The 19,809-nt window shown below is 39.8% G+C and overlaps 1 protein-coding gene across 1 annotated transcript in view; it reads left to right on the forward strand.

Moving 5' to 3' along the window:
- Positions 1-2,288: 2,288 nt before the first annotated feature.
- LOC128643993 (monoacylglycerol lipase abhd6-B) overlaps positions 2,289-19,809 on the forward strand; it is a 79,603-nt gene continuing 62,082 nt past the window's right edge. The window contains exons 1-3 of the mRNA XM_053696760.1: positions 2,289-2,312; positions 3,215-3,328; positions 8,623-8,755. Coding sequence (XP_053552735.1) covers positions 2,289-2,312; positions 3,215-3,328; positions 8,623-8,755 — 271 coding nt within the window. The remainder of the gene's footprint in view (positions 2,313-3,214; positions 3,329-8,622; positions 8,756-19,809) is intronic.

Here is a 19,809-nt window from a genome sequence, read left to right on the forward strand (position 1 = left end):
TATCAAATCCTCTTCATTCTCTTGGTATCTTTATTTGAAATGCAAGAATGTAAGTTTAGATGCCGGCCCATTTTTGGTGAACACACTGTGTTGTTTTTGCTGATTGGTGGATAAATTCACCCACCAATAAACAAGTGCTGTCCATGGTCTGAACCAAAAAATAGCTTAGATGCCTTCTTTTTCAAATAAAGAAAGCACGAGAACGAAGAAAATTGATAATAGGAGTAAATTAGAAAGTTGCTTAAATTTGCATGCTCTATCTGAATCACGAAAGAAAAAATTTGGGTTCAGTGTCCCTTTAAAGGATTCCAAAACTTTTACTTTTTCGTTGTCTAAATTTAATCAAAATCGTATCTATAAACCCTCATTAGCCAAACTTACCCACTTAGAATGGAAAATGAGTGTTAGAAGATGAATAAAATAATATATTACATTTAAAAAAAACGCCATCAAAGCCAAACCCCGTTTCTGCTGACGTCAATGCAAAAACTATTATCCAATCACAGCGCGATTTCTTGCATCTCATTATTGCTTGTATTCGTCACCCAGCGCATGCGCAATACTATATGTCCATTAGCGCATGCGCATATTACCACTTAGATGCCAGACTTACCCATAACAAGTTACTTGCGACACGCATGTGCTTTTCAAAATTAGATCGATTGAATTGGTACTCCTATTCATACTGTGTACGGCTTGATTACAAGCTAATCCTAAACAAACTATGAGAGGAACATAATTGTCTTGAATTATAAATAATTATAAAGAACAGCAGGATTTGTAATTGTATGCTCAATATTCAGGGGGAAAAAGATTTTGTATATACCCACGCTCGCTATAAACCTCCTGTTGTCACTGGGGGTATTATATACTGAACATGTAGACAATATAAAAGCTAGGTGCTTTTTGAATTCACAAATAAATTGGTTTGGGAAACAGTGATAAAATGCTCACAACAACCCTTTAATAAATACAAATATTGGCTGTTCTACAGTAACTGGATAAAAAAGGAGGTAGTTGCCTACAGGTGTCTAGGTTTTGCTATAATATACTGCTGTCTATAACCCATAGCACTATAGTGTTGGATGCTATATGTGTGGTATCGTTATCAGCGGCACCACTGACGTCTGAACTTGCAAAGCAAATAAGAAAAGAAGAGGTTGTGGAGATTACAACCTCTGGTAAGTATTGCGGTAGGCTATTTCTTGCTTGTGTAAGTACTGACTGAAAATGGAATCAGTTGATTACCGTGCTGCTAATGGGACTATACATCTCCCCTTGTAAAATGATAGCTAAATCAGACTAAGTACTCAGGAGGATCCCCCGATTATTCTCTATATATATTTTGCCCTGCTAATAAGCATATATCTTGTGAACAGTTGGATACTACAACAACAGCCGTTACGATAAATTAAAAGCTAAAAAAGTGCTCCCAGCAATAACTTGTTATAAAGCAGTACTGTGCGTGTAGTGTGCTGATCTAAATTGCCTAAGCAGTAGTACAGAGTAGATTACAGAGTAAAGATCTAAGAGACACTAAAAACATTTTCACAATAAGCATTACTGTTATTATAACTCTTCACTCAGTCATTAGTACCGAACAGCTGGCTCAGTGATGTTCTATTCTATATTTGGAATGACATTATCGTCAAAAACAGTAACATTTAAATGATATAGTTGTTACACATCCAAGCAACATTACAAATAAGTTACATAAATTCTTCAATTAAGAAATGTGATCTACTGTAACTGAGCAGTAAATGAGTGTGTATACATGTCACAGAGAATTGAAGCCTGATATTAACGGTCTGTAAATCAAGGAATTAAATTAAGGTTGAATGAAATTGGAGATACCCCCAAGTATAAATAAGTACTACCCCTAGTACATAAACATAATATAAATAGTTGTACGTGACAACATCAACATTTGCAATTGAGGCAACCTAAGGCTATCTGAAAACACAGAAGTTCCAGGGCTTCTCACCAGTACCCTAACACAGCTAACTTCCCTGACATGTTTTTAGTGTCTCTTAGATCTTTACTCTGTAATCTACTCTGTACTACTGCTTAGGCAATTTAGATCAGCACACTACACGCACAGTACTGCTTTATATCAAGTTATTGCTGGGAGCACATTTTTAGCTTTTAATTTATCATAACGGCTGTTGTTGTAGTATCCAACTGTTCACAAGATATATGCTTATTAGCAGGGCAAAATATATATAGAGAATAATCGGGGGATCCTCCTGAGTACTTAGTCTGATTTAGCTATCATTTTACAAGGGGAGATGTATAGTCCCATTAGCAGCACGGTAATCAACAGATTCCATTTTCAGTCGGTACTTACACAAGCAAGAAATAGCCTACTGCAATACTTATCAGAGGTTGTAATCTCCACAACCTCTTCTTTTCTTATTTGCTTTGCAAGTTCAGACGTCAGTGGTGCCGCTGATACCACACATATAGCATCCAACACTAATAGTAACTAAATCCTTGAGTAATTAAATAAACTACTTAGATCCTTAAGAAATGCATTTTAAAATATTAGAGGATTCATTCATCATTATTCTCCTAATGAAATATTTATGTATTTAAATGCTCGTTAAAGTAAGGGTTATTCTCGCAGCGCAGCGTAACGATCTTACATTGTCTATTCCTGGGTAACATCTGTTTGGAAATATCGATTCAGACGGTCTGCGGTGTAAATGGAAGGTGACATATGTAATGACGTTTCTAGATGATTGCGCATGCGCATTACTCACAAAGTCGGACATCTTGATAACTCAGGTTATCGTAAACGATTCGGGAAAGAAAAATAAGATTAAATTGGTGGGTTTGGAAATCAATAACATTTTGGAGCTGCATAACTAATGTACGGTAAAAATATGACACGCAAAACTAATTACAAATATGATTAAAATATATCTATTGAAATGTTTAAGTTAAAAAAATTTCATCGTTTAGTGTCCCTTTAAATGTATGAAGCAAACAAAAAGTATCAGTCACTCACAACTGCCAATGATGTCACATATATCTAAATAGGCACATGTGTGCATGTAGATGTTGGAAAACTTATACATGTCCCTGTACACATGGTGTTTAGTTTTACTGTAAGAAATCTTTGTTTGCTGCCACAGATAGCTGTGTTGCATTGTATACAATGACATACTCTTATAATACATTATTAACAACTTTCTTCTTTTTTTTTTTATAGTTTCTTCCTAAGAACTTTCACCTGGTGTGTGTAGACATGCCCGGCCATGAAGGGACCACACGCTCTGCTCTAGATGACTTCTCAGTCAATGGGCAAGTCAGAAGGATACACCAGGTAACTTGTAAGCTTTGTATCTATTTGCAGGGTCTGGGAGAATATTTGTGATTTAAAAATATATATATATATTTTTGTTTGTTTATTTAGTGACCTAAAAAAACATGGTCACTTTCTATAATCATTGCAAGTTGAATAGCTCTTAGTCTAACACCCTCAAAAAAACAGAGAGTTACTGCCCTTTTGTAACAATTAATAGAAATTCCCAGTGCAATGATGTCAATGAAGTCATTGTATTAAACTAGAACACATTAACTTAATTACATTTTTACTAGATTTTGCTAACTGATAACGCTGGCCCCAGATAGATTCTAAATGTTGTCACTACATCCTCCTAATCCTTTGGAGATTATAATGTTTACAGCCATGTTCTGTATAAAATGATTAAATTCCATCTGTTACCAAAGGGCAAAAGATAAAGGAATCAAAAAGCTTAGTTCAAACTGTGGCCTCAATGGCTTTTTGAACATTGTAAAACAATATCTCTTTATATCGATAAGCCTTTACAGTGTGTTAAAGGGACAGTATACACTCATTTTCATATAACTGCATGTAATAGACACTACTATAAAGAATAAGATGCACAGATATAAAGACTGTTTAAAAACTTATTTAGAAGCTGTCAGTTTAGCTCTGTTGAAAAGGTAGCTGGAAAGCCCACTGCAAGTAGGTAATAAGACACTCCCCCCTCTCCCTTCTTTTGCATATGAAAAGACCCTTTACACAAACAGTAGGAAGCTGGAGAAGGTAGCTGATGGTATTCTCATAAAACTTTGGGGCTTGGTTCTGAAAATCAGAGCAATTTTATTTAAAAATAAGCAAAACTATACATTTTTCAAAAAAACAAAAAACTTTATGGCCTATATAAATAGATCATCTCCAAAACATTTATGCAAAGAAAAAATGAGTGTATAATGTCCCTTTAAATTCTCAGATTGGCTTTGCTTCATAATATATTGTAGTGCAATTTTATTAAGATTTATAGATTCCCTAAAGAAGTAAGTGAATAGTAAAACCATTTTTGGACTATTATATCAATCTAAAGATGTATACAGACATATAGATTTTATTTAGAAGCTTCTAAATGCCATTTGTCAGCTCTGATAAAGAGAAATTTCAGCCTTGAAAGCTTATGCCCAAGTATAGTTTGCTTATCCAAAGAAGAAATACGCAAGCCAACTGTATAATTCTCAACTGTGCCGAAATTGCCTTGGACAGAACAAAATATAAACAACTTCAACATAACCAGCAGACGTTTCATTGCAACACAACAAACATGGAACTGATGCTGGCTACTGCAAGCACAGGTAGGTAGCTCTAAAAATATTACTACAAATTCAGAGTTTGTACTGACGCATGGTCAGATTCTCTGAAGCTCTAAAGACATCAAGTTAGTATTACGAGGTCCTTCACAGAATTCTCAAAAGGCAAATTTTACCTTGGAAGCTACCGTATGTATCTTGCTATAGGGTGTACCCTACCTTTCTGTTTGCGAAGGAGAGACATACATTGCAGTATAGCGCTCAGCTAAATAGGTAGTTTAAAAAGCCTAGTGAAGCTGGGATGCTTACAGGCGGCAGCCAAGATGGATAAATTACTTTGAGGGTGTGACGACTTTTTGAGACACCATCTGACTTAATTTACCATGGATTTGAAATCTGTGAGACTCGCTGCATTTTGATTTACGTTGGTTTCCAGCCCTGAATACTGGAACAGTGGGGCCTTTAGCAGCAGCAAGTCCTTGTGGCCTCTACCTATGCCACCCTCGGTTAAGTCCAGGTAAAGCAGCCAAGATCTGCTGTACTATTTATACCCTCCATCAACACTGGTTATCCTAAGGTGTCTCCTGAAGCAAACCTAAAATAGCTTCAGAGACTTATTGTATAGGTGTAATATTGCAGATGTACCGTTGAACAGACAATGTCAAGACTTCTGGATGAGCACTATGTAAAACTATGCTAAACCATTACAGATCTCTTTTCTATGGAGTCAGGGACTGACAGTTGTGATACTACAGAGATGCAGATAGAGGGAGATCTACAAACACTGAGCATAGAGCCTGAGTGTAAAGCAGTATTTAACATATCCACCTTTGATCCTGATTACTGACCCCCCATACTGTCTAAGATATATGGCTTCATTAGTGACTGAGGTTGGATACCTTGAGAACCTGGGCAGTTCATGGGCAAATTTGAAGGGAGTCTGGGGAGTCTTGCCTTCTTCTCGAGCTTCAGAGAATGAGGAGGGGAGATAGTATAGGTTTCCTACCTGCTTTATGGCCAGCAGGAGTCATGATGTGTCGGACAAATAGCGGGTATTCCACTAGTCATTGTGATACAGAAAAGGGGGTATCAAATAAGGTTTATGCATAAAAGTGACCAACAGTTGTTTACACAATCTGTGGATGTGTGATACCCAGGCCAAAGCTGTGTGTTTATTTTTTCAATGCTTTTTCTGTTGATCTGCAACCCTTTTGCAAAATGTTTGTAATATATCTAGAATTTATATTCAGATGATATAAAGTAGAGGGCATTCTAAGAGTAATAATAGACATTTTGCTTATTCTGTGTAGCCTTACTGGCCAATAATAGTGTCATTTTGTTTTCCTTTATGGCACAAGTCTTTCTCCAACTATTTTGTTTTAGGTTGTTTTGTAGATTAGCTGCTTGGAGACCTGTATATTAATAGTAGACTGGCACACTCGTGTCTTTACTGATAATAAAGATATATACGTTTTCCTGTGTCTGCCTGAAACTCGCTTAAATTGCCCATAGAGTAAACTTAAAATATGTTTTCTTTCTTGACCTATTGGGTATAGGATTATGGTGCAGAGGACATATTTAATTTGATTATGGCTTGATCTGGGATTTATAAGCTCTATTCATCTTGTGAGGCATCTTTTTTTTAGAATTTTCAGCTTCATATGAACATTAGCCGCTGTGATATTACTTATCTAGGCACTCTGCTGAATAGCATTGACAGCCTGTTGAATTCAACTAGTGAGCCTTTTGTGATTGGACGCCTTATGCAGCCCAGATTGTGATGTCATGAGTTGGGGGAAGCTTGGCAGCCATTTAAAAAAAAAAAAAACTATTGAAAGTACAGTGTAAAAATCTTAACTAAAGTATGCATTAAAATAGTATTAAGAGTATGCATACATTTTTTATAAAATAAAAATGTAAATGATGCAGTGCAATTCTTATTTAAACTATCCTGGAAAAAAATACTTTACGGGCGCACGTTAAATAACCAGCCATTACAAGTGGCTGGTTAATGCTCTCGCTAACTTGTGGTTTCACTTTGCGCTAAGCACAATTAACCTCTGGTTAATGAAAAAAATTGGCCCAAATTGCCCCCCAAATAAAGAGGACAGTACTGTTCAAATAAACAAAAATATGAGCATCTTTATTTATATATATATATATATATATATATATATATATATATATATATATATATATATATATATATATATATATATATATATATATATATATATATATATATATATATATATATAAAAAAATAATAATACACAAAGCAGTTAGAAGGGGTTAAAGTGTGTGTGGGGTTTTTTTTTTAGAAACAAAACGGCACTGAAACTGCTTAATGGGGGACTGTTTTTACTTTAAAGGGACAGTCTAGTCCAAAATAAACTTTCATGATTCTCTTGGTATTCTTAATTGAAAGCTAAACCTAGGAGGTTCATATGCTAATTTCTAAGCCCTTGAAGGCTGCCTCTTCTCTCAGGGCATTTTGACAGTTTTTTACCACTAGAGGGTGTTAGTTCATGTGTGTCATATAGATAACACTGTGCTCACGCACATGGAGTTCAGGTGAGCCAGCTCTGATTGGCTAAAATGGATGTCTGTCAAAAGAACTGAAATAAGGGGGCAGTTTGCAGAGGCTTAGATACAAGATAATCACAGAGGTAAAAAGTGTATTTATATAACTGTGTTGGTTGTGCAAAACTAGGGAATGGGTAATAAAGGGATTTTCTATCTTTTTAAACAATACAAATTCTGGTGTAGACTGTCCCTCTAAATATATATATGTGTATATTCTTATATACATATATAGTTATGTGTTAATATGTGTATATACACATACAGTATAAACACATAACTATATACTGTATGTATATATTCATATACATATATATTTTTTTGTTGCCCTACGCTGCGCGAATTGCCCCCTGCGCTATGCTAGGTGGTTTGCCGTGTCTGACGGCATGAGAACGAGACTCCCATTGGAGCTTATGGAAGTGTACTTTCGTGAGCGCAAGGCTTCCAGGCAATGCAAACATGAGGTTGCATTTGCATTGCGCCTCACTTGTAATACCAGTGCACATTTTACGCGCACTGGTATTACTGAGTGGAGTGGCAATATCGCGCTCTCGTAAGAGCAATATTGCGCTCCTCTGGTAATCTAGGCCTTCATGTGCAAGATAAAAATCGTGTTGAATGAACAACACAATTTCAGAAAATGCAGTTAAAATTGTACTAAAAAGTACAAAAGTCAAAATGAGTATCGCAGCCTTTGTAAGTGGGCCCATCAGGTGTGTCCTTGGACATGTCTGAAATTATGTCACCAAGTTTGACTCCAAGGGCCCCATGTACTAAGAGGCGGGCGGACAGCTTCTCAACTTGCGAAGCTGTCCGCCCACCTTCACATACATACGGGCAGCGGATCTGTTCGTCCGCTGGCCCGTATGTATCATTACACATTTATCGCAGTGTGTAATGCTCGCCCTTTCAATCACGCGACTGAAGGGGCTGTCAATCACTGAGAGCGAGCTCTCTGTGATTTACCCTCGCCAACTCAGAGGTGGCGTAGGGTGTAAGAAGCAGCGGTCTAATGACCGCTGCTTCTTACATTCCGGGAAGCAGGCTTGCATATGCAAACCTTCCCCGCTAGGGCTCCGGAGCAGCTCTCACTGCTTCATACATGTAGCCCTAAATATGCATTACTCTTCTTGCACTGGGATAAAAAGAAACGTACATGAAACTAAAAGCAAATGCAAGTACACTGAAAATACCATTGGTTAATTTGTATTTGCTTAAAAAAAAGTTATCTGTGATGGGAGCTTCATTAATGTAATTTAAATGCAGTCCATCATTTTCTGGGACTTCCAAGTTCAGCCCAATTTTAGAAAACTGATTTCTCTCCTTGCTTTTGAATTTAGAGAATCAGGATCTCTCTCTAGCATAAGTACAGAGTATTTGTATTCACAGTATAGCATTATAAAGAGACAGAAGCAAGCAGTAAAAAACAGTGTCTTATTTTGTTTACAGTTTGTTGAAAGCATCAATCTGAACAAGAAGCCATTCCATCTGGTGGGCACATCCATGGGCGGTCACATTGCTGGGGTTTACGCTGCGCAATACCCATCTGATATCTGCAGTCTGTCTCTCATTTGTCCTGCAGGTAACTCCAGCGTTTCACATTTGCTTCATCCGTTGTGTATTTTTTATAACTGACAACTACAAATGTATATCAGCTTCAGATTGGCTGACTGTTTATTCTCATAAATTGTATACACTGTAAATAGATCGATACTCTTACATTTAAATAGATGTTTACTAACATTCATACATGTCCCAAGCTATACATTTTCAATTGATAGAATTGAATAAAAGGGACAGAACAGTCAAAATTAGACTTTAATAATTCAGGTAAACCATGCAATTTTAAACAACTTTCCAATTTACATCTATTATCTAATTTGCTTTGTTCTTTTTTGGTATCCTTTGTTTTAAAGCATACTTAGGTAGGCTTGTGAGAAACAATGCACTACTGGGAGCTAGCTGCTGATTGGTTGCTGCCCATATATGCGTGTTGTCATTGGGTTACCAGATGTGCTCACCTAGTTCTTGGCAGTGCATTGCTGCTCCCTCAACAAAGGATGCAAAGAGAATGAAGCAAATTTGACAATAGAAGTAAATTGCTTAAAACTATATCTTCTTTCTGTTTTATGTCCTTTTATTTACCTTTTTACACCAACTCAACAACATATTTGTTTTCCATTTTTTTTTTGTCTGTTATCAAATTGACACCTTTCTCTTGGTAACCACTGTTGCATAGCTTTGTCAATGAAAGCATACTAAGGTAGGTAGGCTCAGGAGCGTGCATATGTTTTGAGCACTATGTAGCAGCAGTGTTTGCAACTACAGTGTGGTCCATCACAATCCTTTAGAAAAAGGTATCTAATGATTTTCAGCAGAAAACCACTATTAAAGTCTATGGATATTTTTGTAGAATAATTAGATACGTTTTTCTAAAAGAGTGTAAATGACCCCAATGTTTGTAACAATGTTATACATAAACAGCTCAAAAAGCCCTACATTTTAAACCAATATTTTGGATTAAGTGCAACACTTAAAGGGACACTAAACCCACATTTTTTCTTTCATGATTCAGATAGAGCATGCCATTTTAAGCAACTTTCTAATTTACTCCTATTATCACTTTTTCTTCTTTCTCTTGCTATCTTTATTTAAGAAGCAGGAATGTGAAGCGTAGAAGCCGGCCCATTTTAGGTTCAGCACCATGGATAGTGTTTGCTTATTGGTGGTTACATTTAGCCACCAATAAGCAAGCATAACCCAGGTTCTCAAAAAAATGGGCCGGCTCCTATGCTTTTTAAATAAAGATGGCAAGAGAATGAAGAAAAATTGATAATAGGAGTAAATTTAGAAAGTTGCTTAAAATTGCATTCTCTATCTGAATCATGAATGGAAAAAAAAATAGGTTTAGTGTCCCTTTAACGTCTATTATGAGTACAATAAGCACACTAATATCACTGTCTGATAGAGTGTACGAATAAAGGGACAGTAAAGTCATTATTTTTCTTTCATGATTCAGAGACAGCATGCAATACAACTTCCCAATTTACATCAATTATCCAATTTGCTTTGTTCTCTTGGAATGCTTTGTTGAAAAGCATAGCTAGGTAGGCTCAGAAGCAGCGACACACTGATGGAAGTTAGCTGCAGATTAGTGTTATGCCTTTTGTCATTGGCTCACCTGATGTGTTCACGTAGCACCCACTAGTGCATTTCTACTCCTTCAACAAAGAATACCAAAAGAATGAAGCAAATTTGAGAATAGAAGTAAGTTGGAAATGTGTGTAAAATTATATGCTCTATCCGAATCATTAAATAAATAATAGGGTTTCCATGTCCCTTTAACATTTTCAACCATCCACTTGTAAACCCAGATTGTGCTTTTTGTTCTTTGCACCCTGTGCTTTTGATTGCGCTTCAGTTGTAATCCAGGCCTCAGCGGGTTCTCTGGACCACCCATTGATCACTGATATCTATCTTTCTTCTGTTATGTGTGATCAGTCCACGGGTCATCATTACTTCTGGGATATAACTCCTCCCCAACAGGAAATGCAAGAGGATTCACCCAGCAGAGCTGATATAGCTCCTCCCCTCTACGTCAGTCCCAGTCATTCTCTTGCACCCAACGACTAGATAGGATGTGTGAGAGGACTATGGTGATTATACTTAGTTTTTATGACTTCAATCAAAAGTTTGTTATTTTACAATAGCACCGGAGCGTGTTATTACTTCTCTGGCAGAGTTTGAAGAAGAATCTACCAGAGTTTTTTACTATGATTTTAACCGGAGTAGTTAAGATCATATTGCTGTTCTCGGCCATCTGAGGGAGGTAAAGGCTTCAGATCAGGGGACAGCGGGCAGATGAATCTGCATTGAGGTATGTAGCAGTTTTTATTTTCTGAATGGAATTGATGAGAAAATCCTGCTATACCGTTATAATGACATGTATGTATACACTTCAGTATTCTGGGAATGGTATTTCACCGGAACTACTCTGTTAAAGGTCACTAATCCTTTTAATAAATATTATCATGTTAAACGTTTTTGCTGGAATGTAGAATCGTTTACATTGCTGAGGTACTGAGTGAATATATGTTTGGGCATTATTTTCCACTTGGCAGTTGTCTGCTTTAAATTGTGACAGTTTCGTTTCTCCTCACTGCTGTGTGTGAGAGGGAGGGGCCGTTTTTGGCGCTCTTTTGCTACGCATCAAAAAATTCCAGTCAGCTACTATTATATTTCTTGCATGATCCGGTTCACTGACAGATCTCAGGGGTCTTCAAACTTCTTTGAAGGGAGGTACATTCTCTCAGCAGAGCTGTGAGAATTTTATATTGACTGTGAATAAATACGTTACTCTATAATTTTTTATGTCAAATTTAGTTATTGTTATTTACTAATGGGAACAAACCTTTGCTAAAAGTTGGGTTATTTTAAAGTCGATGCTATAACTGTTTTTCAGTTCATTATCTCAACTGTCATTTAATCGTTTAAGTACCTCTTTGAGGCACAGTACGTTTTTGCTAATAAAGATTTACCTGACAGATTGCTAGTGTGTTAAACATGTCTGACTCAGAGGAAGATATCTGTGTCATTTGTTCCAATGCCAAGGTGGAGCCCAATAGAAATTTATGTACTAACTGTATTGATGCTACTTTAAATAAAAGTCAATCTGTACAATGTGAACAAATTTCACCAAACTGCGAGGGGAGAGTTATGCCGACTAACTCGCCTCACGCGGCAGTACCTGCATCTCCCGCCCGGGAGGTGCGTGATATTATGGCGCCTAATACATCTGGGCGGCCATTACAGATAACATTACATGATATGGCTACTGTTATGACTGAAGTTTTGTCTAAATTACCAGAACTAAGAGGCAAGCGTGATCACTCTGGGGTGAGAACAGAGTGCGCTGACAATACTAGGGCCATGTCTGATACTGCGTCACAGCTTGCAGAGCATGAGGACGGAGAGCTTCATTCTGTGGGTGACGGTTCTGATCCAAACAGATTGGATTCAGATATTTCAAATTTTAAATTTAAATTGGAGAACCTCCGTGTATTACTAGGGGAGGTCTTAGCGGCTCTCAATGATTGTAACACCGTTGCAATACCAGAGAAACTGTGTAGGTTGGATAAATACTTTGCGGTACCGGCGAGTACTGACGTTTTTCCTATACCTAAGAGATTAACTGAAATTGTTACTAAGGAGTGGGATAGACCCGGTGTGCCGTTCTCACCCCCTCCAATATTTAGAAAGATGTTTCCAATAGACGCCACCACTCGGGACTTATGGCAAACGGTCCCTAAGGTGGAGGGAGCAGTTTCTACTTTAGCTAAGCGTACCACTATCCCGGTGGAGGATAGCTGTGCTTTTTCAGATCCAATGGATAAAAAATTAGAGGGTTACCTTAAGGTTTTATATTGCAACCCCTTGCATGTATCGCGCCGATTACGGCTGCGGCAGCATTTTGGATTGAGTCTCTGGAAGAGAACCTTAGTTCATCTACGCTAGACGATATTATGGACAGGCTTAGAGTCCTTAAACTAGCTAATTCATTCATTTCGGAGGCCGTAGTACATTTAACCAAACTTACGGCTAAGAACTCTGGATTCGCCATACAGGCACGTAGAGCACTGTGGCTAAAATCCTGGTCAGCTGATGTTACTTCTAAGTCCAAATTACTTAATATACCTTTCAAGGGGCAGTCTTTATTTGGGCCCGGTTTGAAAGAAATTATCGCTGACATTACAGGAGGTAAGGGCCACGCCCTACCTCAAGACAAAGCCAAAGCTAAGGCTAGACAGTCTAATTTTCGTCCCTTTCGGAATTTCAAAACAGGAGCAGCGTCAACCTCCACTGCACCAAAACAGGAAGGAGCTGTTGCTCGTTACAGGCAAGGCTGGAAACCTAACCAGTCCTGGAATAAGGGCAAACAGGCTAGGAAACCTGCTGCTGCCCCAAAGACAGCATGAATCGAGAGCCCCCGATCCGGGACCGGATCTAGTGGGGGGCAGACTTTCTCTCTTCGCCCAGGCCTGGGCAAGAGATGTTCAGGATCCCTGGGCGCTGGAGATCATATCTCAGGGATACCTTCTAGACTTCAAATTATCTCCACCAAAAGGGAGATTTCATCTGTCAAGGTTGTCAACAAACCAGATAAAGAAAGAAGCGTTTCTACGCTGTGTACAAGATCTGTTATTAATGGGAGTGATCCATCCAGTTCCACGGTCGGAACAAGGACAAGGGTTCTACTCAAACCTGTTTGTGGTTCCCAAAAAAGAGGGAACTTTCAGGCCAATCTTAGATTTAAAGATTCTAATCAAATTCCTAAGAGTTCCATCGTTCAAAATGGAAACTATTCGGACAATCTTACCTATGATCCAAAGGGGTCAGTACATGACCACAGTGGATTTAAAAGATGCTTACCTTCACATACCGATTCACAAAGATCATCAACGGTATCTACGGTTTGCCTTCCTAGACAGGCACTACCAATTTGTAGCTCTTCCATTCGGATTGGCTACGGCCCCAAGAATCTTCACAAAGGTTCTGGGTGCCCTTCTAGCGGTACTAAGACCGCGAGGGATTTCGGTAGCTCCGTACCTAGACGACATTCTAATACAAGCTTCAAGCTTTCAAACTGCCAAGTCTCATACAGAGTTAGTTCTGGCATTTCTAAGGTCGCATGGATGGAAAGTGAACGAAAAGAAGAGTTCTCTTTTTCCTCTCACAAGAGTTCCATTCTTGGGGACTCTTATAGATTCTGTAGAAATGAAGATTTACCTGACAGAAGACAGGTTAACAAAGCTTCAAGATGTATGCCGTGTCCTTCATTCCATTCAACACCCGTCAGTAGCTCAATGCATGGAGGTGATCGGCTTAATGGTAGCGGCAATGGACATAGTACCTTTTGCACGCCTACACCTCAGACCGCTGCAATTGTGCATGCTATGTCAGTGGAATGGGGATTACTCAGATTTGTCCCCTACCCTGAATCTGAATCAAGAGACCAGAAATTCTCTTCTATGGTGGCTTTATCGGCCACACCTGTCCAGGGGGATGCCATTCAGCAGGCCAGACTGGACAATCGTAACAACAGACGCCAGCCTACTAGGTTGGGGCGCTGTCTGGAATTCTCTGAAGACTCAGGGATTATGGAATCAGGAGGAGAGTCTCCTTCCAATAAACATTCTGGAATTGAGGGCAGTTCTCAATGCCCTTCTGGCTTGGCCCCAATTAACAACTCAGGGGTTCATCAGGTTTCAGTCGGACAATATCACGACTGTAGCTTACATCAACCATCAGGGAGGGACAAGAAGCTCCCTAGCAATGATGGAAGTATCAAAGATAATTCGCTGGGCAGAGTCTCACTCTTGCCATCTGTCAGCAATCCACATCCCGGGAGTGGAGAACTGGGAGGCGGATTTCTTGAGTCGCCAGACTTTTCATCCGGGAGAGTGGGAACTTCATCCGGAGATCTTTGCCCAAATACTTCGACGTTGGGGCAAACCAGAGATAGATCTCATGGCGTCTCGCCAGAACGCCAAACTTCCTCACTACGGGTCCAGATCCAGGGATCCGGGAGCGGTTCTGATAGATGCTTTGACAGCACCTTGGAACTTCGGGATGGCTTATGTGTTTCCACCCTTCCCGCTGCTTCCTCGATTGATTGCGAAAATCAAACAGGAGAGAGCATCAGTGATTCTAATAGCGCCTGCATGGCCACGCAGGACTTGGTATGCAGATCTAGTGGACATGTCATCCTGTCCACCTTGGTCTCTACCTCTAAGACAGGACCTTCTGATACAGGGTCCATTCAAACATCAAAATCTAACTTCTCTGAAACTGACTGCTTGGAAATTGAACGCTTGATTTTATCAAAGCGTGGTTTTTCTGAGTCGGTTATTGATACCCTGATCCAGGCTAGGAAGCCTGTTTCCAGAAAGATTTACCATAAAATATGGCGCAAATACCTATACTGGTGCGAATCCAAACGTTACTCCTGGAGTAAGGTTAGGATTCCTAGGATATTGTCTTTTCTACAAGAAGGTTTAGAAAAGGGTTTATCGGCTAGTTCTTTAAAGGGACAGATTTCAGCTCTGTCCATCTTGTTACACAGGCGTCTGTCAGAAAATCCAGACGTCCAGGCCTTTTGTCAGGCTTTAGCTAGGATCAAGCCTGTGTTTAAAGCCGTTGCTCCGCCATGGAGTTTAAACTTAGTTCTTAACGTTTTACAAGGTGTTCCATTTGAACCCCTTCATTCCATTGATATAAAATTGTTATCTTGGAAAGTTCTGTTTTTAATGGCTATTTCCTCGGCTCGAAGAGTCTCTGAGTTATCAGCATTACATTGTGATTCTCCTTATCTGATTTTTCACTCAGATAAGGTAGTTCTGCGTACTAAACCTGGGTTCTTACCTAAGGTAGTTACTAACAGGAATATCAATCAAGAGATTGTCGTTCCATCCTTGTGTCCAAATCCTTCTTCAAAGAAGGAACGTCTTCTACACAATCTGGATGTAGTTCGTGCCCTCAAGTTCTACTTACAGGCAACTAAAGATTTTCGCCAAACTTCTTCCCTGTTTGTCGTTTATTCTGGACAGAGGAGAGGTCAAAAAGCTTCTACTACCTCTCTCTCGTTTTGGCTTCGTAGCATAATACGTTTAGCCTATGAGACTGCTGGACAGCAGCCTCCTGAAAGAATTACAGCTCACTCCACTAGAGCTGTGGCTTCCACTTGGGCCTTTAAGAATGAGGCCTCTGTTGAACAGATTTGCAAGGCTGCAACTTGGTCTTCGCTTCATACTTTTTCCAAATTTTACAAATTTGACACTTTTGCTTCTTCGGAGGCTATTTTTGGGAGAAAGGTTCTTCAGGCAGTGGTTCCTTCTGTATAATGAGCCTGCCTATCCCTCCCGTCATCCGTGTACTTTTGCTTTGGTATTGGTATCCCAGAAGTAATGATGACCCGTGGACTGATCACACATAACAGAAGAAAACATAATTTATGCTTACCTGATAAATTCCTTTCTTCTGTTGTGTGATCAGTCCACGGCCCGCCCTGTTTTTAAGGCAGGTAAATATCTTTTAAATTATACTCCAGTCACCACTTCACCCTTGGTTACTCCTTTCTCGTTGATTCTTGGTCGAATGACTGGGACTGACGTAGAGGGGAGGAGCTATATCAGCTCTGCTGGGTGAATCCTCTTGCATTTCCTGTTGGGGAGGAGTTATATCCCAGAAGTAATGATGACCCGTGGACTGATCACACAACAGAAGAAAGGAATTTATCAGGTAAGCATAAATTATGTTTTTCTCCAACATTGGTGTGTCCGGTCCACGGCTTCATCCTTACTTGTGGGATATTCTCTTCCCCTACAGGAAATGGCAAAGAGAGCACACAGCAAGAGCTGTCCATATAGCCCCCCTCTGGCTCCGCCCCCCAGTCATTCTCTTTGCCGCACTGAACAAGTAGCATCTCCACGGGGGATGGTAAAGAGTATGTGGTGTTAGTTGTAGTTTTTTATTTCTTCTATCAAGAAACTAAAATCCATTGCTGTTCCCACACAGGGCTGTTGAAACCAGAGAACTTCAGTTGGGGGGAACAGTTTGCAGGCTTATCTGCTTCAGGTATGATCAGTCATATTTCTAACAAGACCTGTTAATGCTAGAAGACTGTCAGTTTTCCCTTAAGGGGTAAGTAAGCCATTTTCTTAGACTCATAACAGATGAAGGCTTATAAATGGGCTCTATACTGGTTGACACTATTGTGGGCTAAATCGATTGATTTATTTCATATTTAGATGGCATTTAGAGTGTTTTGTGTAATTAAAAAGCACTTTTGGGAACGTTTTTATTCGCCTGGCATTTAGTTAGACTACTATTTCAGTCAGAAAGGCCCCTTCACTATGGTATGCAGAGGAAGGAGGCCCCGTTTTCGCGCCTCAATTGCGCAGTTTACTTCCATGGCAGTGCATGCAGCTTCATGTGAGGGGTCCTGTGGCTACAAAAACGGACTCAGGAAGGTTTATTTCAGTGCTGAATAACTCTCAGGGAAGGTAAAAAGCCGCAGCAAGGCTGTGGCAGTGATTGTAGTGTACTAAAATTGTTGAATTAAACAAATAGCTCCGGTTTGCTCATTTTAAGGGTTAAAGTCTTGAAACTTGGTGTGCACTACTTTCAAGGCATTAGGACTCTGGGGTGCAAATTTTGTAAAAATCGGACATTGCCTTCATAGTTTTTCAAAATATCAGAGATAAAGTGTGCGTGTTTATTATTTAAAGGGACAGTAACACTTTTCTTTAAAAACGCTTTTATTGCATTATTAGCCTGCCAAATTCTGTCTAACATGTCTATACCTTCAGATGGCTTATGTTCTGTGTGTATGGAAGCCAAGGTGGTTCCCCCTATTAATGTATGCGCAAATTGTGTCATAGCGTCCAAACAAAGTAAGGACAGTACTGTCACATTTAATAAGATTGCCCAAGATGATTCTTCTAATGAAGGTAGTGGGGATAGTTCATCATCCGCTCCTTCTGTGTCAACACCAGTTTTGCCCGCGAAAGCGATACCTAGTTCATCTAGCGCGCCCGCCACCAATGCTGGTTACTATGCAGCAATTAACTGCAGTAATGGATAATTCTATAGCAAATCTATTATCCAAACTGCCATCCTACCCTAGAAAGCGTGATTGCTCAGTTTTAAATACAGAAGATGAGCAGGTTGGCGCTGAGGACAATTTATCAGTTATACCCTCACATCAATCTGAATTGGCAGTGAGGGTGGGTCTGTCTGAGGGGGAAATTTCTGATTCAGTAAAAGTTTCTCAGCAGGCAGACACTGATATCGTAACATTTAAATTTAAGTTAGAACATCTCCGCGCCCTGCTTAAGGAGGTCCTAACTACTCTTGATGACTGTGATTCTTTGGTAATTCCAGAGAAATTGTGCAAGATGGACAAATTCTTAGAGGTCCCAGTGCACGCTGATGCTTTTCCGATACCCAAGCGGGTGGCGGACATAGTGACTAAGGAGTGGGAAAAGCCAGGTATACCTTTTGTTCCACCTCCTATATTTAAGAAAATGTTCCCCATTGTCGACCCCAGAAGGGACGCATGGCAAACGGTTCCTAAGGTTGAGGGGGCAGTGTCAACGTTAGCTAAGCGCACAACTATTCCTATTGAGGACAGTTGCGCTTTCAAAGATCCTATGGATAAAAAATTGGAAGGATTGCTAAAAAAGATATTTGTTCAGCAAGGTTTCCTTCTTCAACCAATCTCGTGCATTATTCCTGTCACCACAGCAGCGTATTTTTGGTTCGAGGAACTAGAAAATTCGCTCCAAAAAGAGACTCCATATGATGAAGTCATGGACAGAATTCACGCACTAAAGTTGGCTAATTCCTTTATTTTGGATGCCGCTTTCCAATTGGCTGTTAGCGGCGAAAAATTCAGGTTTTGCAATAGTGGCGCGCAGAGCGCTTTGGCTAAAATCCTGGTCGGTGGATGTGTCGTCCAAGAATAAATTGCTTAATATTCCTTTCAAGGGTAAGACCCTTTTCGGGCCGGAATTGAAAGAGATTATTTCAGACATTACTGGTGGAAAGGGACATGCCCTCCCACAGGATAGGCCTTTCAAGGCTAAGAACAAATCTAATTTTCGTTCCTTTCGCAATTTCAGGAACGGACTGAATCCTAACTCTGCGGCCTCCAGACAAGAAGGCAACACTTTCCAGCCTAAACCAGCATGGAAACCATTGCAAGGCTGGAACAAAGTTAAACAGGCCAAAAAGCCTGCTGCTGCTACCAAGACAGCATGAAGGGGTAGCCCCCGATCCGGGACCGGATCTAGTAGGGGGCAGACTCTCTCTCTTTGCTCAGGCTTGGGCAAGAGATGTTCCGGATCCCTGGGCACTAGACATAGTGTCTCAGGGGTATCTTCTAGAGTTCAAGGAACTTCCCCCGAGGGGAAGGTTCCACATGTCTCGCTTATCTTTAGACCAGATAAAGAGACAGGCATTCTTACACTGTGTAGGAGACCTAGTGAAGATGGGAGTGATACACCCAGTTCCTTTAACGGAACAAGGTCAGGGGTTTTACTCAAACCTGTTTGTAGTTCTAAAAAAGGAGGGAACTTTCAGGCCAACTCCGGATTTAAAAATTCTAAACAAATTCCTCAAAGTTCCATCATTCAAAATGGAAACCATTCGAACGATTTTACCAACAATCCAGGAGGGTCAATATATGACTACCGTGGAATTAAAGGATGCGTACCTGCATATTCCGATCCACAAAAATCACCATCAGTTCCTGCGGTTCGCTTTCCTGGACAAACATTATCAGTTCGTGGCACTTCCCTTCGGTTTGGCCACTGCTCCCAGAATTTTCACAAAGGTGCTAGGGTCCCTTCTAGCGGTATTAAGACCGAGGGGCATTGCTGTAGCACCTTATCTAGACGTCATTCTAATCCAAGCGTCGTCTCTTTCCAAAGCAAAGGCTCATACAGACATTGTTCTAGCCTTTCTCAGATCTCACGGGTGGAAGGTGAACGTAGAAAAGAGTTCCCTGTCCCCGTCAACAAGAGTTCCCTTTTTGGGAACAATAATAGATTCTGTAGAAATGAAGATCTTCCTGAC

This window comes from Bombina bombina, unplaced genomic scaffold, assembly GCF_027579735.1.
Source record: "Bombina bombina isolate aBomBom1 unplaced genomic scaffold, aBomBom1.pri scaffold_811, whole genome shotgun sequence".
NCBI classification, from domain to species: domain Eukaryota; kingdom Metazoa; phylum Chordata; class Amphibia; order Anura; family Bombinatoridae; genus Bombina; species Bombina bombina.